Raw genomic sequence first — 26,940 nt, 5'->3', positions numbered from 1 at the left:
TCAGGTATTGAGCATGAGATCCCCTTGACCAGAGCCCCACTCTACAAATTCTGTTTCCCCGTTGGAATAAGGCGGATTGTCCAAAGAGATGCCTCGACGCTCCCCAAACACCTTCTCCTGCAGTTCAATAATGTCGTTGCGGATGTCAGCCATCATTAGCAGGAGGAAGTCAAAGGAGCCGGGCGGTCCCTGGGAATAGAGGATATTTTTCACTGGGTGTTCTTCTGGGAGATGTGAATGTGATGCACAATAAATCTTTAAAGAAGAATGTAGTGCACTGACCATCGCACGCTAACATCTTATATAATATTATGGGCTTGCTTTTGAAAGAATAAAATGAGAAGCCCTGGCGACTTATTCAACGAAGGAAAAAGTTAAATAAGTATACGGTACAATAATTAAAACATTGTTTGATGACATATACTACTGTACGTAATGCATATACATTTACTATTTATTCTGTGTTTTGGGAACAAGTGAACTTACAGGTGGACCTCTGGGACCTGCAGCTCCTCTGTCTCCCTGTTGATGTGAACCAGACTTAAGTGAAAACTGCATCTTCACAATTTCTGAAATGCTCTATGCCATTTTGTAAGCAACAACTCGCAAGATTTACGCATGCATCATATACATTCATAATTAACATTGTTAGCAGTGTATAATATAATTAGTGACTGTGTTTTCCATAAGGAATAAATAAAAAATTAAAACATTAATTATTTCTATTTAGACCTTTTTGTTGTTGCCATGCCTTAATTGGATTTTGGTGGGCTCCTTTCTTTTAGTAATGGGTGCCTAAGGTGATGTAGACACTAGATGGCAACAGTGTAGCTTAAATATATATTGAATGCATTAAAGAGAGACAGTCAGAAGAATACAAATATGTCATATTGACCTTTAGGCCGTCTCTTCCTGGTGCTCCTGGAGGTCCCTGTATTGATGATTAAAGACATATTTCTCAGGAAAGAACTATACAGAACAGCAATGTTCATGCCATGACAAAAGGATGACATCCTGTTTTATCATTTCATGTTGGGTGGACACAGAATTGTTCTTGTTAGCACCATACGTGTGTTTTCATGTCTTCATGGCACATTGGATTATTAGAGACACTAAAGATGTGACATTTTGGAGTGATGAGAATACTCAGATGAGATAGATCCTGTGTTATATATATATTTTTTTGTCTTACCACCGGCCCTCTTCGCCCTCTTTTGATGTGCTTCAGGTCAGGTTCTGGTCCCATGGGTCCCATGTCTCCCCGTGGACCCCGAGGCCCAGGTGGACCCCTCTCTCCTGTGTCTCCACTCTTCCCTGGTTCTCCAGGGTGTCCTGGTGAAGACAGATGAATGCAAAAAATCAGAGCAATGATCTAAAATTGGGTAGTGATTATCAGTGACAAACACTTCACGTAAATGTATCTTCTTCATTTTTAGTTACTCAACCAGGAATTCAGACTGCATCATTCACAAACTCTTCCTGTGAACATATCTGCTTCTCAACTTACAGTCAGAGCAACATTACCTGGGACCCCAGGAGCTCCTGGAGGACCAGGTAAACCAGGAAGATTATCAGGACTTTTCCCTGCCCTCCCCAGAGATGGCTTGTCACTGCTGTTAGCCAGGCCAGATACCTACAAACACAGAGACGAAAGGCTGAACAGAGGACAATACAACAGTGATTCCTCACATGAGCCGTGTCTTTTGGATTTGTTTCTAGAGCATTTTAACTAAATATGAACATTAATTTTCCAGTGTGGTACATATTGAACATATGTCACACATGGCTGCAGAAAGTTTGATGTATGTAAAGTATATTTAAATACAACAAACATTACTATTCAATTCAGTTTCAAGTGGACTCCCAGATGACCTGTTACCTGGTTTGGTGACTGTGCGTTTCCCAGCTTTAGTTTCAGCTGCAGCAAACTGTTTTTCATGTTCATAAAATCTTGGCAGGTGAATGAGCATGTGCCAGAACTCATCAATGTGTCGGACTTCCCAGACGAACTCACTGCAACACAAAATATTTCTTTCTCTCTTTTATTTCTAGCATACATTTTCATCATGGGGACTAAACCCCTACCAGTGACATTTCTTGCACCATAGTGTACCATTTTAGTGCTACATGGTTAAATAAAACTCAGAGAGTGCATGTAGACCATGGAGAACTAAAGAGTCGAACATCCTCCCTGGAACTATACACTTACAGTTGTGCACAGGGATGCAGGAGCGCTGATCTGGTGCCGGTATGTAGCCACTGCGACAGCGACAATGGAAGCTGCCTGCTGTGTTCACACACTCTTGATCACATATGTTGTTTCCTGGGAGCTCACATTCATCAATGTCTGGATGTGATTAAAAGGAGAGAGAGAAAACATCAAGCCATTTTGCATAACAAATGTCAACGTTTTCTGTCCTGTAACAGCTTTACACTTTAAAACGGTAAGAAACACAATGAGTCTGTCGTGACTTCACTTTATTTGTGTCAGTATGTCAACAACTATCTCATTCTCCACATGGGTGAAAGTAGTTCTGCTTCAACGGGGCCCATGTTTGCCTCATTAGGACACAGGAGGGCGCCGTTTTCCATGTTAAGCTAAAGCCTGAGAAATACCCTACAACATTATCATCAAAAGATTCAAAAGGAATTTATTTACATGTGGACCCCTGGAGAAATGTGCCATGAGCGTTTGAAGTGTGTCGCACTGACCCAGACAGTAAGGCGATTTGTGGTTGCGGTGTCTTTCGCGGTCGAAGCGATAGCCGGGATAACATGTGCAGACAACTCGTCCAAAGTTATCAGTGCACTGCTGCTCGCAGGGTGACGCTTCACACACATCCACACCTACAGGGGCGGAGAGGACAAGGACCGAGCATCTTAGGCAGGACCAAAACGCTGCATCACACAGGACAGCTATTGATCTCCATTGTTATCTCCTTACACTTCAAAGTTCCACATTCACTATCGGGGAATGAAAAGATGAATTTCTGCTGTCAATGAAATTATTTTAATATAATGAATAATCCTTTAGATTCTGCCTGTGAGGCCGGACATTTATGTATTTTGGTTCATATTTCACATATCTTGAAAAATTGCTAAACTAGATGGGAAATAAGCACCAATAGTAAAAGAGTATTTTCTCAATTAACTGTCAAAATAATGTATTCCAAATTTTAGCGGTGGATGTTCACGGTTTCGTTAATCTGTGCATCCTCTTTAGACTTATCTTGTACCATTAGTTACTTGTACGGAACCTTGAGTGTCATACAAACCATTTGAAAGGTGTTATATTCATACGTTTGATTGATTTATTGACTGGCTGACATTGTGTGGATCAAGCTTACTTAACTCTATTGCTTTTAGGTATAATGAAGTTATTAGACTTAATTTTTCTCCCTTTTGATTATGAAAGCTTTTTATTGATTATACATGAACTACTTGATGAATTACCATGAAACTTGGTTGTCCTGCATTCAGTTTGTGAGCTCTGACCAGCTCTTTCTGGTCAGTGAAAGACTGCAAGATGGCTGAATCAGCAACTTTATCATGATCAGTTACGTGTCTTGGAAGTTTTGAAGTAGGTTTTAATTTAATTAATGGAACTCTTAGGTCTTGGCAGTGGTATGGTTTCTTTTTTTTTGATTGTTGAATGAAAGTGCAGCAGAATAATATTAGGAGTGTTGGCAGAATTCCATAGTGTTGCGTTCAAGCACCTCACACACTGTTACACTGTCGTGGCTCACAGGAATAACATTTGACATGACTTGTGCTTATTACTCAATTAAGTCAAAAGCTGTGCACACAATTAAACAGTGGTATATTCCAATTCAGATTTTGCACTGACAGGTGCAAGGATGAGGAATTGTATGCTTGCCATGCGTAAAATACAACCAATTGCATTGTGGGATTGTTAACTGAAAGGAGCCTGCAGTTGTGATTTTTTTTGTGGGTTTTTTTTGGAAACTGTAGAGTGTAGGTTTCATCAAAAAGATAATGTGCTGCATGTTATCTGATGCCAACACCCCAGTGTCTGCTGTGGAGAAGGCATCTTTTAGAAACGGAACCCACAAGGACCATATCTGAAACCATGCCTGCCACTAGGCCTGGTTATTATCTGATCTCTAAGCTCTTTAATTGTTTTCACACACTGACGCATCAGCTGCCAGAGGAACATGAAGGATCAGAGTCAATGAAGTTTAAGTGGCTTTTAGTGGCTGCAGCAAATCACGCTCATTCAATGGACTTAATGGCAAACAGTGTTGCTTTCTTTCTGTTGTTTGAACCACTGAATCTGAAATGGCTTTCTAACCATGTTTACTTCAAACTGAGCAGCCATTACACTGGTCCGCAGGTTTTGCACATCTATAATCTGCTGCTTTGGAGGAACTACATTACATATGGAGCATCCAAATCCGTTGTGAGACTTAAAGGACAGCGTGTATGGGTTGCCTACTTTCAGGTACGCACTGGCCCATCACGAACCTGAATCCGTCGCAGCATTTCCTCCTGGAAAGTACAAAAAGGTTACAGTTAGACATATAAGTTGCATCATGAAATAGGTTCCCGTAGCTTAGCATGAACAGGAAACACATAATTATGTGTTTGGGAGTGCAGACATTTGCTTTGATAGATTGCTTAATAAAAACACCATCATGAAGAATTAATGGTTTGCTTCTGTCTGCAAGATCTCTTGGAAGGCAAAGGAGGAAATCGCAAAGGTTCAGCAGACTGCTGCACTAATAAATCTACTGGCATTCACTTTGAAGACATTGTTGAAATCTTACTTCTAACAATTACCTGGCCTGGGATCATGCACAGTCATGCATGGATCTCAAAGCATAAATACACACCAGACAGGAAAGAAGCAAAGGACAGATTTGTAAATTGACAGACGAGATTTCTGCATACAACAATTCAGTAGTCGTCCTCGGGTCATTTCTGTATTGCAGACAGCGATAAGAATCTCTCAATGGTTTCAGGACATTTCTGTATCCTCTCCATGGTAAAAAAAAATCCATTGATAAATATGGAAAAGTAGCTGTTTAGGCACCATTTGTTGTGATTCGGGATATTGCTCCTTTTTGTTTCCTGACAAATATATACCAAATTATTTGCACATGCTGGATGCAGTGTTTTTGAAATAGTCTTGTTCAATTAATATTGGGAAACAGTTGTTCCCAAAATTAATTTACAGCATATGGCAATGACACCCATCCAGTCACGCCGTAACAATCCACCACATTACAGACGTTCCAGCTGGAAAAAGAAAATAAGAGGAAATGGCTCAGGAACTGGAGCAGCACAGCCACGCAACAAATATCACACACACATTTGAAGAAAAATAACGCTCAATTTTTTTCTTACAAATTGTATGCCGTTGCCTCATACACTTCCCCCATGACAACATGCTGCTTTGATTCTCTTCCAGCCTCCATGCAGCGTTACCCTTAATCACTTTGAGAACCCCTTCCTTCTCCTGAATGAAAAATAATCTATAAAACAGCAAGGCTGGCCTAAACTGATGAGATCCAGATGAGAGCAGCTTTAATCTGCAGCCTGGGAGTGTTGAGAGGAATGGATGAGGCCTGAAAGGACGAAATGGGGCGAATGCTGAGACTTGTCAGTCAGTAAGTCTGTCAGTGAGTCCGTCAGTGATCTAAACTGGTTTAATATGTTGCAGCCAACCAAAATGTTTACTTGATTTAAAGATTCCCATCAATCTGGCTCTGATTGGATGTTCCCTTTTTCAATGAGATCAGAGACTCTCAGGGTAACAAACAGTCCAGCTTTAATTAACAGGCCAGTTTAGTGTGACCATAATGTGCTTTAATTTAGTCAATGGTTACAAAAAGTGTACTTTTAACTCTGAAATAAATGAGGTAGTACTGCTCAACTGATAATAATCAAAGATTTTTCTTCTGTTCCATGACAAGCGATGCACCAATAGGATGTGTGTTTGTGTGTGTGTGTGTGCATGTCGGTACTTCTGATCCTTAAATGCACCTGCATTTGATCATCCCCTCCTCTCAAACAGCTGCTGCAGAATTTACACACCAGCCTTCAGATCATCTGTTCACCTGCATGAAGTGCCTCAAGGTCAAACCCCCAGCTCGCTGGTCTCCATGCACCGGGGAGTCACGGATCCAAATTGTACCAAAATTTAAAACATTTACTTTTTGGTTCTCATGATGGGCACATTCACATTTTAATATTTATAATTCATTCACATTATTAACTGCTTGTCTTGTTCAGGGTCACAGGGAACTGGAGCCTATCCCAGCTGACATTGGGCAGTAGGCCCTGGAAGAATCACCAGTTTATCACAGACTGTATGAAACATAAACAACCAATCACAGTCATATTCATGTTTATGGATAATTTAGAGCAGTAAACAACCTATATATTGCTTGTGAACCCGAAAAGAACCCACACATACATGGAGAGAACATACAAACTCCACAGAGAAAAGTCAGAGCTGAACACAGGACAGGACCACAGCACTACACATTGCACCACCATGCAGTCCCATTAATCATTTTTTAATTCAGTAATTGCTATTACTGATAGGTCTGTGACAGTCGAAGCAGGCCGTTATTCAAACCCTTACAGATTAATATAGATCTAAAGAAATTCAAATTAGGAAATTATTATAATTAAATCAACTAATCTTAGGCTAGACATCAGCACACCAAGTTCACCCGAGCTTGTTAAATAGTGTCTACCTACAGTGTGATGAATGGGTATCAGCCCATGTGACACTAGCTTGGTGACTAAAATGTGAAACAAGCCAAACACATAAGGAACTTATTCATCATACAAGGCTGAGTACTCTACGAGACAATGAAAACCAGTAGATGACAACTAGTGCCCATTCATGCTTTTCTTTAAGGATGCACACAGATAGATCGCTTACGGACATGGATGAAAAGAAGGAATACCAGAAATGTTTCAGGACAGTGTAACTATAATATACCGGTAAGCAAGGCCCATCAAATGTGTACAGAACACCCCCCAAAACAAAACTCAAACATCATCATGTCGCGTCTCACAGACCACTGCCCAGAATACTTTGCTTTTGCTGCTTTACATTTATCAGATATATGAACACATTCCCAGAGTCAGTTGATTTCACTACAATTTATGTTCCCATATGTCTAGTGCCTGTCCATCAGACACGCAGCAGGCTCCGCCGCCCTCCTTTGGGAGTCTGTGATGGACAAGATAGAGAGGCCCGGGTTGTCTCGACAACCAGATGAGGGTGGAGGAAGACGTGACCCGTGTGTTTTTGTTTTGGAAAGTGAAAGTATGTTAGCAGCCGGCCCAGTCAACATGACACCGCTTCTAAAACACATACAGCTACACTCTGTGGAATCTTGAGGCTCATGAGTGTAGGAGCTTGTCTGGTGGGAGTGTATTTCTTTGAGTGGAGTTATTTTGGCAAGAAAATCAAAAGCAAGTAGCAGCTTGGAGTAAAAGAAAATTCAGTAACCTTCCCTTCAAAACCCAGAACTGTGTGTGTTCCTGTCTTTGAGAATGCGCTGTGTGAGGGCTGACATGCCATCCAATAATTTGGTACAGCCTTTTATTGTCAGTCAAATAGCGAGGCATTTGCCCTGCATCCAGTTTGCGATGTCAATTTATATTCAGGTCATTTTGTTGTGTACTGGTATCAAGGCACATTCCACTGGTTCATTAGTTGTTGACAGAATTTGACCATCTAATGTTGAACATCAGTCCATGAAACTCCTTTTCATCTTTATTTCATTCAAAGGAATATTTTAGTTTTTTCTCAACTTGCTGAGGCTAGAAGGATTATTCAAAGCCTTTAACAGCCGGTTTTAGAAAACATCACCAAAGAAGACAGCTCTATTTTTTTCTTTAAATTTCTTCACAGATTTCTTCAATATCGGTCAGGACAAAAATAAGTCCTCAAGACCTGGCAGGGACCCGATTTCTTGTCGTTCTTCAGCGAAACGGAATAATAAACATCCCTTCATAAAGGATTTATCCAATGGATGATACTTTCGGTAGCTGCATTATGAATACCGCTCATATTACGGTGTTGTTCTACTACACATATGGTCGTGTTTTTACACATAAAGAAAATTATTAGCGGCTCCAGTATCCTTCTCTTCGTATGTCCTTTGAAATAAATGGCATCTCCTTTGTATCACCTCAGAGTACATTTTGGCTGCTCTGTGGGGACTAAGATGGGAGAGAAAATGCCACATGTAAGAAATGAGGGAGGAAGACAGGAGGAGGAAGGTTAAAAGACAGGAATGAAGGTTGTCTTTAGCTTAGTTTCCCTCTTGGGACTCTAGTAGAGGAACACAGGAAGAGGAGCTCGGTGGAAGTCAATGGCCTCTTGACACACCAGGACAGGATGCATGTGTGTGCGTGCGTCTTGTCAATCTGATGGATGCTTCTCACTGATGTGGTTAATACATGTTAAATTGCAGCATGTTGGATTCATCATCTACGCTGTAATTGATTTATTTGCTCAGCAGCTCTCACAATCACGAGCAGTTCAAAAACTTGGCAGGTCCAAACACATTAGGGTGAAGAGAGCAACAATAAAATGTGTTTTTGGTGGGCTGTCAGATTTTACATATATTCTGTTGGGAGTCACTATTGTTCAACTTCACTTACTTGATCACATTGTTGTTGTTGTTGTTGCTGCTGCTCTAATTGGAGAGATTGTTTTTGTGAAGCGAGTTGTGTGAATGGAATTCCAGTAGCTTGGAAACTTGTTTGAAGATGAAAAATCCCACAACAGCAAAAAAACCATGTCCCTTTAAATTAAGCAAAATCAGCTTTAACCAAAGGTGTGAAGGTGTTGCACACGCCTGCCTGTACCGGCCTTTTTGTATATAATTACATGTGTACACATTTAAAACTCATCTGAGTACACATATGTGAAGGTGTTAGTGTGGCGAACGTGGTCACCTCCTCTCAGTTTATTTGCTCTGCCGAGCACACTTCCAGCAGCATGGTCTCAGGGGAGCCATCAGGACTCTGGCCAAACAGAGGAAGCTTTGACTGGTAGCACAGGAGGTCTGATCCGCTTCCACCAGAGTAAGGCTTTCACTCCTCTTCCTCTCTATGCCTCGCCACATCTTTCCATCATTTCTCCGACCACTTTCCATTTTCACCCCCTCTTTTTAAGCGTTTTTTGCTCTAGTTACACCATTGTCATTTCAGCATCACAGTAATATTTTTGGTGCAACCAAACACACAATTTAACTGTTGTTACATCATAAAATATTAAATGAAAAGCTGTGACTTAAGTATGGATGAAGAGTCAGGTGGTTTTAATTTAGCTTAGCAAAAAGTGGAGCAAGGGAGAAACAGGTAGCCTGGTTCTGCACAGATAGATAATCAATAGGGAAACTGTTTGGCTGCTCCCATCATACAATCCTGCAACCTGGCCCGGTGAGCCATCCCTCCTGGATGACCCAACTCCAATCACTTGGCTTCTAGCGAGGAACACCCAGAATTGTAATCTGAGGTTACAAAATTACTATTGTATATAAAGCTCGTCAAAAACGCTGAACAGGATGGTATGGATTCAAAATGCAGAGACACAGACTGACTGTAGAGCAACAGAAGGGTTTAATAAAATAAGTACACAGAAAACAGTCCACACTAGCAAAGGTATCCAAATCGTTAGGCAAAAGGCAGGTCAAAATATCATGCAAAGGTTCCGAGGCTACGACTATGGCGTGAGAAAAAGGCTGGAACGTGACTGTGCAGCTCAATGAACTGGCAGAGAACTGAAGACAGAGGGAGGGATAAGAAGGCAGGGTGACGAAGGGAATGAAGAGCAGGTGTGACGAGAGGGAAAGAGGTCAGACAGAGAACACAGGAAATAATGCAACACATAGGGCATGGAAGCAAAAAATAATACAAGAAAAAACACAAACATGGCAGCTCTTCCTCTTGGAGAATAGCAAATATCTTAGAGAGGTCCCCATGACAACCACTTTCTTACAAACAACCATTTATGCTTCCACGCCTGTACAGTCTGACAAGCTTGATGACAAAGCATCAGGATGACACATGTAGTCACTGCAAGCAAGAACAGCTCATACTATTGCATGATTCTCCCCAGCAATACAAACTGCTGCATGTTGCTATTGATGAATATATTAAAAAAGCAAAAATGCATGTTTTAGTTACCTTTAAGGAGTGATTTGTCACCTTTTATCATGTGCTAAACTATGCCAACGGTGTCACATTCTTGCGGGTCACGGGTCTGCTGGAGCCTATCCCTGCTGGCTACGGGCGAGAGGCAGGGTACTCCCTGGACATGACGCCAGCTCATTGTTGGGCCCTAACAGTCTCCAAATGACACAAAATATGCTCAGTACATGTAATGAATGGTTATGGATGGATGGATAGTCCCCCTCAGCAAGACTGATGTGAATAACGGTCTTCCAGAGTAATCAGAACACAAACAGCTAAACGCATAACTTTTTGTCAAGTATTTTACAGATAGTGCTTTAAGTCATGTGATGGATGAAATGTCTTAAGTTTAAAATACTTTGACTCACTGAGCCTCTGATACCAGAACAATTCATATTGCGTTATCTGCATTTACCAAACCAACAACTTTCCATTATCATTCACCGTAAAATTATTTGACATGAAAATAAAGGGATGAAAACAAATCTATTGAGGAATGTCGGTAAAAAAGGAGCGTTTTTAGCATTTCCTTTGGAAGAAAGCTCAAAATGTTTTCATATGTGTAAAGGATGATTAAACACCCTTTATCTAAATGTATTGTGCAAGACGATAGTGATCGATGGACTGATCGCAATCAAAGTGGGATGAGTAAGGGTCAAGATAACAGAGAGCGAGAGCAACTAAGGAGTGATGTCAATGACAAATATTTTATAGTCATGTATCTGTTTGAGTTTTCATGCCAGACAGGATATCTGTTTTATTTAAATGATTAACTTTTAGTAAAAATCCTCTTGAAGACTGGAACTGGATTTCAAAAGGACACTGAAGAAGCCCTTTGAACGAAAGGAGAAATGTCTTCACATCCTAAACAGTAGGACAGTAAACAGCTGTTTCAGATTCAAACTTCAAGGATGAAGGTTCCACGACCTGAAAGAAGGAATCTACACCAACATATGAATCGCCTTGATGTGAAAGAGATTTAGAATTAATTGCAGTTGCAACTTTCTGGTTGTAAACCTCCACAACTCTTCAAACTGTGTACACAAATCCATGCTTAACACCCGACATGAACATGAACACTGTCGGGTATTGACAATGACACCTCAGCCATAAAAAGGGCTAAAAAAGAGCTAATCTAGAACAGATCGCACACAAAACTGAGGAAAAATAACAGCCGTTGTGTTTGTCCAGAGGGCCCTTCAGGTGTATGCTAATCAGAAAAAGATGGAAGATGATGACTGAGGTTTTTTGGGAGGTCTGCCTCTGGTCTGTAATGCAATGAAGACAATTATGCCTCCATTAAACGCAGGACGCATAACTCAAAGGCATCATTAAATATCGTCCAAGAAAATGAAGACAGAGGACAGTATTAAGCGTCTCTCAGTGTAGTTAAACAGCAAAACACAAAGCAGCGAACTATCACTGAAATAATCTTGTATTAACTCCAAGTGTACCCTTCCCACAAATTGACTTTGCGAGAAACGAGTGTTTGTCTGCCCCTGTGGACCTTGGGATGCAGCGAAAGCAATCCGTTTGTGGAGTGGGATCGCTCTGAACGTGTTGCCCTCATGTGAGATTCCCCCATTTGTTTCCACTTGGTGAAAGCAGCTATTCTAGCATTTCAATGTTTTGAGATCATGAGCAAAAGGACAGAACATACCTCATCCACTGTATAAACGACTGAACTCAGAACCTGATGCTAGACAGTGGATTGCTGCAAGAATATAATCCCAGAACAATAAAATGCAATATGTTCGTACAATGTCTGCACAAATGCATCTTAGAATGCATAAAAATCTGCTCAGAAATGTACAGTCAGAAAGGCTGATCTCATTGATGTACACCTGTGCACTCACGCAAACACACACACACAGGAGTATCAAATGTGTAAGATTCAATCCAGACATCGAATATAACAATGTACACATGTACAGAAATATTCATGTACTTCTTCTCACTAACACACAATACACACACTGATGCAGCCATCTGGTCCTTGTTACAGACCAAAATCAAATCATCTTCTATTATTGAGAGATTCTCTGCTGTTTGACCTCCCAGGCATCAAGACCCAAACTCCCTGTCTCAGTTTCTTGCTTGTTCCTTTTTATATTGATCCCATCACTGCAGGGCAAACCACTTGGGATCAATATTATTATTGAGCAATGGACATATGGACCAGGATAACTTTTTTTTTTTAGAACACATGAGAAAAATCCAGATGCAATTTAGAATTTTCAGTGAATTGGTAAAACTGGAACATCACTGTAGTGTGACAATGGTTGATTTTTTATTTGATTTTTTATTATTTTTTACAGCAGCAATAAAATAATAGATTCTGGAGGGGACGTCTCCAACGTGGCCAACTGTGTTTTCCTGATATGCCTGGATACATTTCCAAAGTATTAGAGTGAAGCATTATCTTACCTCTCAATCATCACTAGAAATGAAATGCAGTACCTGCAGAGATGTTTCATCTGTCTGCGTTTTCTTCATATATAACATTGTAATCATTTATTGCTGTGTTGGAGGAGCTTTTGGGCCTCAGCATTTGGGTAGTGGGCTTGTAGCTAAGTGTGTGAGGTTAGATAATAGACTAAAATGTACCTACCAGGATACATTGGTCATCAGAGCCACCGCTGCCCTCTGCTCCATCTGTGTCATGGATGTATAAAGAGCAAACTTTCTGATGCACTGCTTTGCTATTGCCAATACCGATCACTCTCTTCACTCACTGTCAACTTTGTTCGACTGCTCTCTCAAGCGGAAAAAGCAAACAATAAAGGATTCCGTTAAAGTCTAAATGATTTGTACTCGCGCCCTGTGATGATTCAGATTCGCTCCAAATTTAAGGAGTTACTTAGACCATGCTACACCCTTCCACCAAGTTTCATTAAACTCATGCCAGTCTTCCCTTAATCACAAGGACAGACAAAAAAAAGGAACACATTGGACTGAAAACACAGCTTCCCCAGAGGAGATAATAATAGCTTGTTTTATGGCTTGTAAGAGGGGGACCTCTGACTGCACATCCCAGCAGGCCATGAAAATCCAACCCACATTATATAGCATGAGCCACACATATACACACACAGACAAGAGCGCATGTGGACATGCATATACACTCACACACACACATACACATGCCTGCTTTTCATCACCTGCTACAGACATCAGCCCTCTGCCTTACCGCCAGATACAGATGAATAGCACTTCAGTGATGTGATACATTCTGCCCGTTGCTCTCTCCACATCTGTCTCCCAGTTAACATTTTGCAGTCCATTTCTTGAAATGGACTGCATTTTCAGAAATATCGGTTAACCAGTGTGATAAAAAAAAACTTTGTGATCCCCTCCAAAAACATATTAAAGTAGACATACAATTCTCTCATGTCTGTCTGATGTATTATTTGCTAAATGAAAGTAGAATTGCCATTTTCAAATCCTTAAAATGGTATATCTGAATGTGAAATAGTGAAACTTTAAACAACCCGATAGTATTACACAGTGTTCAAACATTCAACTGTCGAGATTTTCTTTTAAACATATTGATATGATATTATCTCAAGGTAAGAAAGGGAAAGGTTCTAAAATGAAATGGTGGCTGGTGGAATATTACGTCCATGCTTGCTTACTAGGAGACCTCGGCTGTGTTTGTATCTCATATATGTTCTAATGTGAATTTAATTGTATTACTTTTTTATACTTTATTTTCTATAGCCTATTATACCTTTAAAATCTCCCTCAGCACAACGATACCAGTTTGTGTTTGGCGTGTCCTGCAACCTTCCTTCATTTCACACTCAACTTTTGGGACTATGCCATCAGTGCAGTACTGCCTTTTGGCATACTTCGAAGCGTGGACACATCTAATCACAGAAACTGACCATTGCGATTTGGGAAAGAGCCTGCGTGTTTCCTCATTTCCTCTTAAGTCACTGATCCTGTCATCGCACGTTCCAGCCTCTCGTTCCCTGTGTTTCAATATTTTCTGTGAGTTCACTCATATATATATATATATATTTTTTTTGTCTGCCTGACTTTTCGACTGTTTTCACATTTGGATTATTCCCTCTGAATGTTGGATCACTCGTGCACTGACCCTGTCTGCCTGATGGCCTGCCGTCCCAGTACAGACATTGTTTGACAGTGTATGTTGATTGTTGGATTTATTCAGATCAAATCCCTGGAATAAAACTACTTTGCCTTGTGCCTACAATTTGGTTCTCCCTATGAATTGCTGAGGAGACAACTACTCCTAAAAAAGGTAATCATAACAGCAACAGCAGTAACAAATGGTGCATGAAATTACAATACAAATATGTTTGTAGTCTGTTAAAACATCTTGAGAAAGCAAACATTCCTGGTACACAATTACTCTTCCATAGAATGGGCTGGAACAATGTCAATCTGAACTAGGAACAAACACATCAGTCAATCATTCTGAAAATGAACCACCATTTTATAACAACTAGACATCTGGCACTGCAGGCACTTTTGAAGTATCATTGCAGGAAAATTAAGGGTAAAAAAGTACAATTAATTCAATAAAGAAATGTCTTGTCTCGCTCTCTCTCCACCTTTTATAGATTATTACTTGTGCTCTCTCTCCCGTCTGTCAGGACAATCTTCCATGGTGAGTTTAGGCATGGTGGGAGAGGATAAACCCCTCCTCCCACTACATCAAACTATTCACATGCCAGCTAGTTAGGCAGCATACGAGTACAGCAGATGTTCTGTATTTCATGCTATCTGTGACAATGTCTGTGCAGTGTCTTGTCCAAAGAGAGGAAAAACAGTGTGTCACAGAATGAGTGAGATGGAAATGAAAAGGAAAAAGAGCTGCAAAAGGAAGGAGAGAGCAACCCCTTTGGAAGAACAGCAAAAGCAACAGTAATGACTGCAAAAAGACAAGAAAGGAAAGAATCTGATATGGAATAGCCTCCATGAGGGAGCAAGAAGCGAATGCAATGCCAATGTCTACATCTGGTCTCCTACTACAGGTCTGACTCACCGATGCCGAGCGTCTATCCTTGTCCTCATCTAAGTGGGATGACAACTACAACACAGAGAAAAAAACCACTCAGCTGCACCTCGCCCGACTCTGATTTCCCATTCTGACTCTTTTAAAATACCTGAACGTGGTGTTTTCAGTCACATCCCACACTGACGTGAGACCTCCGGCTGCCAGGGAGCAGCTTTATTTTATTTGGATGAAAAAAATATGTCTTCTTCCAAAGCCGCTTCAGCCTCCATCAATACACTTTGTTTTCTTTTGCCACCTTTTTATGGCTTTCCCTGCTGTACAACGTTTCTCAGATTTAAAATAATAATAATTATTATTCCTCTGCCAAGAGCTCCTGTGTGTTTAAAGAAAATAATATTTTAAGATTATTAATAGACTTAGTCTGCATACAGAAATTAATGAAACTCAAAGATATTAATAGATTTTATTCAGACAAGTGTTTCGTTCATGCTTCTTTTGTTGTTATTGTGCTTTAAGATGATTCCTACACAGGATATAGAAATATAAGAGCTAAGTAGATAGCTCTTATATAGATAGAAAGCATGACTATTTAAATTTTAGGGATGGGGGAGAACAGGAAAATGGTTGTTGTGGCTTTTCTGCTTGACATGACATGAAAAAAAAGAAAAGAAAAAAGCGCGTCGGCCTGTTTGATGCCACTTGCTGTTTTTATTTTATGTTTCTTATGCTGTGCTTCTGCATTCACACTCAGACAACTTATTTGCTTAGTGGCAGGTAATTACTACTAATACTGAGGTTTCACAAGGATGCTTACGCGTGTGTGCGTGGGTGTGTGTGTGTATGTGGGGGAGGTAAGCAGCTTTTAAAGAATGTCCAAAGACCCTGTAGGAGTTGAGGTGAGAGCTCTAAATCCAGACGGAAACAAAAGAGATGAGAGGGGGCATAAGACTGTGATACGCTGCTTCATCTTAAACCTGTGCATTGAAGGTGTTCACTCACTCGTGTGTTCCGTTCAAAGTCCAGCAAACAGGCTGTTGGCTGGTTCTCAGGCAGCAGCTAACAGTGTGTTAGTCAATCAGTCAATTGGTTTGTCTGTGACACATTCAGTCATCAGGATATCGATCACTCTGTAAACAGAAGCTTTGAACTGCTGAAACCTTAAACATCCTCCCGTCTCAGAGGGACTAGGACACCACAGATGATTCCTCCCCCCCCGTGGCCTCGTACTAACTCCCATCTGTGGCTGCCATGTTCCAGAGAGACAGTTAACAGCACAGACAAAATCAATTGTTTCCCGACATATCGAATCCTTTATTTTTTTAAGAAAAATTCAGACGTGATCATTTTTGACAACATCAAGAATAGAATCATTTTCTCAGACTGACTTTAGCACCGAGCTCTGACGCTCGTCAAAGTTCTGAAAATACGCAGCATGGCATTTGCATTTCACTTGACATGACCCCAACCCAAGCTTAAATACTCCGGCTACTATACAGGGGGCCTGCTTTCTGTCTCTCCAGACCACAACAGAGAATAAGGGAACGACAAGAGAGGAGCCATAGACTGGAGTGGAGATGAAGTCCAGGCCATGATTCGGCTCTCATTAATGACCACTTAAAATGTTTGTGGGTGACATTCAGGGCAACTTTGGGGGTTTGTGCCAGAACTTTGTGTATGTGGGTAATCTACACCCCATTCAGAACACATGTTAACATGATTTAACATTCCCCATGCATGTTAATAAGACCTAACACCTCTTCCTTTTTTGGAGCAAACAACAAAAACCAGCAAGAAACACACTGAACGTCTTTTGACAGGATGAACCAATTATCCTTCAAACATGTTCCTTAGCATGACCTTCAAAACCTCAAAGCCACTTTCCCAGAACACTGGGACAGGCCTTCATGTCTGACACCTGATTAGATGAGCAGGATTTTCTTGACTGTGGCATTAGACAAATTATGTTTAAAGACAACAAATAGTTGACCTTCAATTAAAGCCTTTAAAAGAATTATACAGATTCCATGAGACACAAAGCAAAATCCAAATCCATTCTCACACACACTGTAGTTAATTAAAACAACCAAGTCTCTACTAGAAAGTTCGATAACTGAAAGGTAATTAAACCAAACCAATTTGGTTTGGACTGGCTTGAAGAGCAGACATAGCTATTCCAATATTATGAAGTTAAAATATTTTTTGTTTGGTGGTGCTCGTTAGGAATGAAACAGTCGCTGGAGAAGTTTCGACTAAGAAGAAATCTGTCCTGCAATGATTCTGCTTAAATAGTCGTATGCTGTGCCATTTCTTATAGCAATGCTTCTTCTCTGGAAAACTATTCTTACAATTTGACAATTTGCAGCATTGCATATCGTCTGCAGGGATTGGAAAACAGTTTTGCAAATATACCATGATTCGTTAATTTAGAGTTAATTCCTGATGGGATTTAATTTCTAAAGCACATACAGCCAAATCATAAAAAATAATTCAAGGAAGAAACAAAAAACAAAAACAATTTGGATTGAAAATAACTTAAATATCAATGATTTTTAGCACATATATGTTTAAAGCATGGAAAACACGGGAATAAGCTTGTTCAAATTGTATTTTGGCAGCAGGGAGATGAAACGGAATGCAGCTACGTTGTATTTGATGTGGACTTAATCCATACAAGACGCTAGCCAGTTGTAATGAGGCCTCTCTTACAGTCAGCACGCAATAGCAACTTCACGGAGACAGACCCTGCATGACTAGTATAATGAGTCAAGGCAGGAAACGTTGTGGTTGAACACTAAACCTAACATTATGAGAACCTGCCATGTCTCTGACCAGCTGAACCCTTTCGTCCTTTAGGCAGGAGACGCAAACCTTCCGACTGTGTCTCGTCATGCTGTAAAGATGTAGTTTGGTTGTGCACAATATTTTTTTGGGATACTCTTATGTCTGGAAAGGAAGTGATGGAGTTTATTTGAAGGCAAAAATGTGTGTAAGGGGCCAGCAGTAATGCTATCAGAGACCCCCGCAAAGAAGGTTCAGAGGCAAACACTCAGTCCAAATGTTTGACTCGTCCTGGAATCGAGAAGCATTCCTCCTTTTCTCCCTGTTTTTATTGTTATTAATTCTCAAATACAGCTTTGGCTGGACTGTTTATCAAACATCTGCTCCACGGATTGTTTTTTTGTACTTTTCATTATGAATTCATAGTAAATACTGGCAGCAGCTTCACCTGCAAAGTACTGAGCTGTTTACAGTTCATTGTATTTTATTCAATGATTCCACTTTGAAATAAATATGCAGTTCATTTTTGCACACATAATAGTAACATTTCGAAAATTTTTGTCAATGAATTGAAAAAAGAAACATTTGAATAATGATTTAAAAACAACGCGTGACGCAGTTAGAGAGCGGGTTGCTGCCAATGACTTGCTAATGGCTGCTGGCAATGTCCACATATTTCCGTGGATCCTTTATGTTGACATTGATATAACCACAGAATGACAGCAGAGGCTCAAACATTTCAACAACAACTGAAATACAACACGAGAGGAGGTTGTGATAAAGTGCCAGGTGAATAAATAGAGGAGACAGTGACACACTGCCCTGATCTACAGAGCCGTTAAAGACACGGCGACACATGGAGAGTTTTATTAACTCCGTCTTCTTTCTTGTGTCTTGACATTCTTTGTGTTTTTTTTAGCCACTCTGCAAAAACCCTGTCCATTCTCCATTTATGCATTTAAACTCTGAGAACATAAGGAAAAGAACACCATGAATGCAAAGTGTCCGTCTTTAATGTTGAGTATGAATGTCTTTAGGCAGTAGCAGCAAAGCCTCTTATTTTTACTCATCGTATTTTGAACTGAGCAAAGGTGTGTTATTTATGGAATGAGTACATTTGTAAGAGAATGAGCTTGCTATTTGTTCTTTGAAATGCTCAGCAGTCTTGTTTGTTTCAAAATGTGACAAATTCAGATTTCTCCATGAACGTGCTCGCTGGTTTTCCAGTCATTGCTCAGTGTTCAGGACTTCTGTCCTTATTTCACAGAATTGGCTGTAGTTCCTCAGCCTGTGTTTATGTGCGTGTCAAACAAACGCTGAAGCCTTTATGACATCCCATATTATTTGTATGTAGCTTCTGGCACTGCATTGAGTATAAATGTGTGACTTTCAGAGTGAAAGTTCAAACTAGACATGGCTTGGCAGCAGTAGGATATAGTGCATAACACTTAGTGTATGCACTGCTAACCTAATCCCCCGTCTGGGGACTCATTCAGATTTTGGGGGACCAGCATGTTTCTTCTGATTTACATAAAATATTTTTTTAGAATTTAAAAAAAACACACAAGTGTATTCTCTGTAAATTGACTGAGGAGACTTCCTCAACACATTGGCAGAAATTAATATTCTCTGTGAGATGACACCATTACAGAGGATGTCAGTGCTTATGAACATACATGCTAGGAAATATTAAACCATAATGGTCCCACAGGGAGACGTGGATCGTTGTAACATACGAAGTAGCGTAAAGCATGGGAACACTAAAAACTAATGACTGCATCGCATCAATCATCAACCCTTACTTAAGCCTGAGTGCTCATACTGTAGCGTAGTACATGGGCGTGATCTGCTCCAGTAATGCCTCCTGCAGGGTATTCGAGCCAGAACATGCCAATCAAGTAAAAGCATGCTTTAATGAAGCCAGTCAGTCCTGTCAGGGTCAGCTGAGTGTTTAGATTTTTTGAAAGCAACACAGAATTCACTCTCATCATCATCAGACAATACAGAGACAATTCAAACAGAACATACATAAACAATAGTTCATTTGGCTCGGCCTGTCCGAAATCAAACCTCCAGCAACAACAAAATATGGTTTAAAAAAATGTCCGGAATATCTGAAATGTAGAGATTGATCTGGTTCCCCTCATCGCCGTGGAAACTCCGATGGGGAAGGAGGAGACCTGCAGCGCTTTTGTTTAGATGTGAGACGCTGCAGTACACCACAAAAACCTCTCAGAAACATTACATTTACATTTTTACACGTTTAGTAGTGTGTTGGCCTCGAGAACATCAAGAACATTCTGCATCAAGATCATTCACTCAGGGCAGGAGGGGGACAAGAAAAAGATTCACAGTTTGTTGCTTTTAATCTTGCGCGAGTCAGATTGCAACACATTTAATAAATGGAGCTTCTATTTGAAAAATAAATAAATACAATAAAGTGTTCAAGTCCAGAAATATCACTCTTCGTCGTTCCGTAAACGTCAGCAAATGTGCTCATAAAATCTCACGCCTCAGCCTCACTGCTACCATGATTTAAGTACCCGGCGGAGAGTACCATAATTTGCTTCGCTGTTTTGATAGCAACTAAGTGGACTTTCTTTGGGAGGTGTGAATTTTTCCAAATAGTTAAAATGTCATCTTTAATCAAAAGCCTTGAAATATTGCTTTTTCCAAGATTATTTGAATATGAGAGAGTCATGCCAGGTGAAGAAATACGAGGAGAAGGCCAAACATGATTGGACGATCTCCAGCCTGTCTGGACAGTGGATGCAGTAACAGTGTTAGCTTGACCAATTCCAGGTCAAACATAGTTTGAAGCTTCAGTTGTTCAATCATGGCTTGGCACCCACACCAATTCTGTCAAACTTGGGATTTCTCCTGAAAAAAAAAAGTGTACCCAGGAGGGTTGTACCATTATTGAAATCACCTCTCAAAATCCAAAAGCATCTGAGCCAAAGTGTAGCCTTTACTACTTATAAAATGCTTTAGACTTCTCGAGTATAAGGTGAAACCTAAATTCGGGTGGCTTAATTCACCGTTAATTCTTTGTCCCAACTTGATAAAACCATTTCCCTGTTTTAGAGTTGGTTGTACATCGAAATGTAGGAAATGGTTTGTCAAAATTCTCGACATACAAGGTTTGATCTCACGTTTTTTCTTGACCTTGAATAAAGGTACATTTGTAAAAATGTAGTAGATTTGCTTCATAATGATGAAATCTGCCATGTTGCTGTGCCTTTTGCATTTCTGGAGTTTCCATAATGGATGAACGAAACAATGACATCAAAAGGTTCTGGCGAATGCTCCTAAATATATACCAATTCTTTAAAACCTCTTTTATGAGTCTCTCATTGTAAGATATGTAAACATTTAATGGGGCAGCATTTGCAATGAACTTCAAGCTAATATCACAAGATAGCTCTAGCAGATAAAATAGGGTTCCGACAGCCTGCACAATGAGTGGAGTACAAAACAGAAGCTTGTTATTTCGGCTTCTGACGGAAATGAAGGTCCCACTGTTTATACTTATGGGTCATTTACACAATGACTGTTTCACCCCAAACCAGAAACTGTTACGTTTCAGCTGTCTGTGTTTTGGAGAATTGAAACCATAAACCTTTAAAAACAGATAAAATTCCACCAAGAAAAGTGGAAAACAATGACAACACAGCCCGGCTTGGTGCAGTTCCTGCCAGCCTTATTTATGTACGCAGGCAGTGAACAGCCTGCTATGGACAAAACAGCCACAATAACATGACCCCAGACTGTCCAGCTTTGTTTGTGCTGCATCCTACATGACTGAGTCAAATTCCATAAACATGGGTCAATAATCAACTGACATATTGAGGAACAACTTTTGAAGTTCCATTGACTACAATGTTAACAAAAATGTCAAAGTGATCCAGAATCCAGGATCTCTTATGGATCGTCACCAAAATGTAATCATCTGTTCCTGGTAACATTCCCAACCTTTCCTGCAAGTTTCATCCAGATCCATCCAGATCTTATTGAGTTATCTTGCTAACAGACAGACAGACAGACAGACAGACAGACGCCGGCGATAACATAACCTCCGCTTCACCTCGGCGGAGGTAAATATATACATATTTTTTTAAATGACACCACTAAATATGACTTTGGAATACATGCTATAGCATTTCAGTTGTTTCAGTGGATCTGTGTGGATCCACTGAAACTCAGTTTCCAGTGAAAGCGTCATGAAAATGGAGCCTAAAATTTTGGAGGCTCTGAACAAAACAAAACCAAGGAGTAAACATTCAGATAGTTACAAAAAACAAACTTATAGTCTTGCGTAACATAAACAGTGTCTGCTTCTCCTGCCCTGACGTCCTACTGCTGTTTCTGAAACCAAGTGATGCAGACACGTTATATCAATCCGCTCACCTCTGACGTTATTTGCAAAATCAGTGTGATCCAGGTCTGTGCTAAACATCCTTGAGAAACCTGGCAACAAAAAACACAACCTCTTATAATCCCCCTGGCAACACATATCTCTTGCAGATCCAGATATGAAACACGACACAGAGCCTGTTACAGTCTAACCTTGACAGTAAACAGATCAGATGATCTGGCCTCTTACCAGACCTGGTGCCTCATTTATTAAAGCGTCTTCCAACGGCAAAAAACAAACAAACCCAGGTTGGGATTTAGAGGAACGTTCTCTAAACGCCAAACTGATTTATTAAATGTTGTAAATGATGCATCATGAAAGTCTTACTGTCAGTCATAACGTCTACACTAAATTAATCTGTTTCCTTCCACTTATAATTCAAGATGCTCTTCGATGTGATTTCATAGGACATGTTAACCCATGTCTGCCGTAGAAAAGAAACAAGAAGGGAGAAGGCAATTTAAATCTAAAATATTTCATACTTTCAAAATCTTATGCCATTTTTACCCATTTTAAATTACACAAACACTTCATTTTGTATCATTGTGATTCGGCAGTTCAACCAAATTGGCTGTTGCTAGTATGTAGCGGGAATCTGTAGTCCCCAGCTTCCTCTGAACAAAATGCACTGCTTTAGGAATTATTAATCATCATTTCTTGTCAAACTGCATTTACATTGCAGATTATGATGGTGCTGTCATTCTAATTCTGACAGCGATGGCTCCCCTAAATGTTTTAGCTCCCCGACTCAAACAGAGAAAGAAAGATCAGATTCACATTCTGTGTGTGCCGTGTGAACTCGTGGAAATGGCACAGTGGGCTGGTTTAAGAGTTACAAAAGCCATTCCACAGCCTCAGAAAGTTTCTATCCTCCCCACAGGCATGAGCTGCAGCCACCAGTCCTGTCAAAGCGTCCTTGAACCAAAGACTGTTCTGGGGAAAGCAGTCAGCTGATCTGTAAGTTTATATTGAACGGTAACTCCCTGCTGCTTCAGTCAGCGGCTCAGCTTTACATCAGACCAGAGGAAATGAATGAATCTTACCTAAAACAAGTGCTGTTCTTTCCTTCCGCTGTGACACAAGGATACTCCACAGTCAGGATGTTACTATCTGGACATCTGGAACAGAAAAACATGATTAAAAAAACCCCAGACTAAGACAAACATTATATATTGTTGTATTTGTTTTATATTGGTTTCAAAAATAATAATCTGAAACTATTATGATCCTTCCTCGACCATCTGATCGCGCCACCAGCGTCTCCCAGCTTCTCCAGTGCGACGATGTCAATGTCAGCGTTCAAGCCAAGTAAATCAAGGTCACAAAGAAAAAAAAGATCCTTAAACTAATCGGTAATGAAAACCGTCATTACAGACCGAAGACAGAAAGCATTAGTGTAAAGAGAAACGGAACCCAACAGAGCACAAATCTTATGCAGTACATTTACAAACTCATTGTTAAATGCACAAATCTTTATAGATCTATCCTTTCGGTTTCATGTTAATCAGTCGGGTAGTTTAACTGAATAGAATCCGTCTGTGTCAGCCATCAGAGACGCAGCAGGAAAGAAATACTGAATCCAGCCCTTCATCAAGATCCTCTCCCAAACTTAATGGGATCCTCCTGCTAAACTGCAAAAAGTCTGTAAATTGGTTTGTAAAGCTGATAACAGAAAAACCTAATTGGTAAAAACATCCCAGACATTTGAGGTTTAAACACTTTGTGATTTCAGTGATGTTGCGCTCTCATATGGGCCTCCTTATATTTAAACACAAAGACACACCACTGAACTTACCGTCAGATAAATTGTGGATTTCAAGACGTAAATTGAGCCGTAAAAAAGGTTAGTCTCGGCTTAAAGCAATAATGGGCAGTACAGTGTGTGTTTTTGTAAGGGCAGGAGGGCAATCAATCACTGTAATATAGGAATGCCTCCCACATTAAGCTTTAAACTAAAATGTTTTTCTCCTCTTTTACAGTGATCTGCCTTAAACATGAAGCATGTGTCTGATGGGCTGAAGTTTAACCTGCTGCTCTGAGGATTGCTTCTCTGTGGTTTCTTCTGCTCCACATGTGCTCCGCTCACATCCTCTCCTCACCTCCTGACCCGTCGCAACAAGCATCTGTCATGTTTTGTCTGAGCAGAAGTAACATTTGGCTCCACGCGCAGCCAAAGATTCCAGCCATTTGGAGTTTCCCTGCTTTGACGCTCGCATTTTCCTTGGAAATCAAATTAGAACAAGACGCACGGATCTATCTTACTGCGCAACCAGTAAAGAGGAGAAAGCAACAATGCATGGGGCTGTTAGGGCTTTCGGCATTGCGCTCATCTGACAGCGACAGACTTGTTTTGCGCGTACATCGAATGCCAAAACAAACAATGCGCGCTGAGATGGGAGTTACCAAGACGTGAACTTACAGAGCTGTCCGTGCTTCGATGAAATTTACTATGAGGTGGGTTTGCACGGCGACATCAAGGTGCTGCCACAAAAATCATGATGTTTGAGGATCCTCTAATCACTTCCACGAGACTCACCTCGAGGTGTCCACTCCGAGCGTCGCCCTGATAGAGCTGGCACCAGATTCCCACAGGAAAAGAACGCAGATAGCGCCAAATGGTAAAAAAGTCGCACCATAAAATTGACCCATGTCCCTTTTGCGCTCCGGGACAGTTGATATGTTGAATATCAAAATGCCTTCACATCAGGAAAAAAACAAAACCCGAAACTATTCTACTGTATCTGTTACCCGCGCAGGAAGTACAATAAAAAAATAATAATACTAGAACTCCCTCTCAAGTATCCCGCAGAGGTGACGCACATGGAGCCTGTGGGGTAGGAGCAGCGCTGTGCGTCCGGAGCCGACGTCCCAATTTTACGCACTGAGGGAAAGACCCCTTGGAGAGCGAGTGAAGGGTTTACAGCCCAGTGTTCTCGCTAATCCCTCTGAGATTTGCATTCCTGCCTTTCAAGGAGACATTTAAAGAAATGGGAATAACCAGTAACAGACCAGCCCATTGCGGATGATGACATATAGGTGTAAATAAATAAATACATAAATAAATCAAATTCATGCTGCAGTCTGTAATGATATGGGATCAAATATCCAATATCAAAATAAAATCACGTCATTATGAAATACACTGAACCACACCATGAATCATGAAACAATTTAACCTATAAAATAAAGAGTTTTCTTCATTTTAATTCAGAGCTTTATTACTTGCCCTTAAACTGCCACCTTTTTGTGGGGGCGAGTTTGAGAGCCCAAATGATTCCAGGAGCTACAGTATGGAGAGTCCCAGCCACCAGGCACTTATGCTCCTGCTCGTGTCTCCCATCACAAACAGGTCCTGGGTGACGGGCCAGACTAAGAGCAGTTAAGAATCCCCTAAGAGAAAGAAATCAAGGACAGTGACGTCGCCTGGTATGACACAGCCGGGGCCCCACCCTGGAGCCAGGCCTGGGGTCAGGGTTCGAATGTAAGTGCCTGGTGGCTGGGACTCTGACCACGGAGTCCAGCCGGGATCAGCCCGAAAGGATCACTGGGTAATGGACTGACCTGACCTGTAGTGGACTCACCACCCGCTGAGGGAACTATAGGGGACAGCTGCAATGTGGCAGTTGACGGCAGGGGGCCCGATGACCCGATCCCTGGACACAGAGACTAGCTCTTGGGACATGGAATGTCACCTTGCTGTGGGAAAGGAGCCGGAGCTTGTGAGGGATGTTGAGAGGTACCGTCTATAGTCGGGCTCGCCTCCACCCACAGCTTGGGCTCTGGAACCCAACTACTTGAGATGGGCTGAACTCTACTTTTCTCTGGTATTGCCCGCGGTAAGAGGCAGCGGGCTGGTATGGGCTTTCTCATAGTTCCACAGCTTAGCGGCCATGTTTTGGAGTTTACTCCAGTAAACGAGAGGGTCGCTTCCCTGCGCATTCGGGTCGGAGGCCGGTGTCACTCTGTTTTTTTGGCTTACGGGCTAAACAGCATTGGAAAGTACCCGGCCTTCTTAGAGTCCCTGGTAGGGGTCCTGGATAGTGCTCCAACTGGGGACTTCATTGTTCCTCTGGGTGACTTCAACGCTCACATAGGTAGTGAGAGTGAGACTTGGAGGGGGGTAATTGGGATGAACGTCCTCCCCGATCTGAATGCGAGTGGTATTTTGTCGTTGGACTCCTGTGCTAGTCACAGTTTGTCAAAAACAAGCACCTTGTTTGAGTACAGGGATGCCCATAAGTACACATGGCACCGCCACCAGGCCTCTCTAGGCTGATGATCGACTTTGTTGTTGTGTCATCAGACTTCCCTTCGCGGGATTTGGACACTCGGGTGAAGAGAGGGGCAGAGTAAACACCGCCGAGAGAACTTCTCCCAGATCACAGAGGAGGCTGGGGACATTGAGTCCGAGCGGACCATGTTTTCCACCTCCATTGTTGAAGCAGCTTCTCGGAGTCGTGGTTGCAGGGTGTCCGGTGCCCGCCACGGCAGCAACCCCAGAACCCAGTGGTAGAATCTGGAAGTAAGGCATGCCATCAGGCTGAAGAAGGAGTCTTGTTGAGTCTTGTTGACT

The 26,940-nt window shown here is 41.2% G+C and overlaps 1 protein-coding gene across 1 annotated transcript; it reads right to left on the bottom strand.

The window, feature by feature from the left end:
• On the bottom strand, nucleotides 1-25,016 carry LOC137916051 (collagen and calcium-binding EGF domain-containing protein 1-like). The gene is made up of 11 exons (XM_068759172.1): nucleotides 24,904-25,016; nucleotides 23,411-23,485; nucleotides 4,457-4,509; nucleotides 2,713-2,847; nucleotides 2,210-2,347; nucleotides 1,880-2,013; nucleotides 1,525-1,633; nucleotides 1,193-1,332; nucleotides 896-931; nucleotides 487-522; nucleotides 1-189 (listed from the first exon to the last, which is right to left on the bottom strand). The coding sequence occupies exons 1-11, from the start codon at nucleotides 25,014-25,016 to the stop codon at nucleotides 1-3; spliced, it is 1,158 nt and encodes a 385-aa protein (XP_068615273.1).
• Between the last annotated feature and the right edge of the window lie 1,924 nt (nucleotides 25,017-26,940).

Source organism: Brachionichthys hirsutus, unplaced genomic scaffold (assembly GCF_040956055.1).
Source record: "Brachionichthys hirsutus isolate HB-005 unplaced genomic scaffold, CSIRO-AGI_Bhir_v1 contig_198, whole genome shotgun sequence".
Taxonomy (NCBI): domain Eukaryota; kingdom Metazoa; phylum Chordata; class Actinopteri; order Lophiiformes; family Brachionichthyidae; genus Brachionichthys; species Brachionichthys hirsutus.
This window is presented reverse-complemented; position numbering and strand designations above follow the sequence as displayed.

What these genes read in the sequence shown, in the direction of transcription:
- LOC137916051 (XM_068759172.1), bottom strand. Translation starts at nt 25,016, where the DNA reads ATGGGTCAATTTTATGGTGCGACTTTTTTACCATTTGGCGCTATCTGC. An exon ending in CTCGGAGTGGACACCTCGAG is followed by an intron (nt 23,486 to 24,903) that starts GTGAGTCTCGTG and finishes TTTCTGTTCCAG; the next exon opens with ATGTCCAGATAGTAACATCC. An exon ending in GAGGGCGAAGAGGGCCGGTG is followed by an intron (nt 932 to 1,192) that starts GTAAGACAAAAA and finishes TCATCAATACAG; the next exon opens with GGACCTCCAGGAGCACCAGG.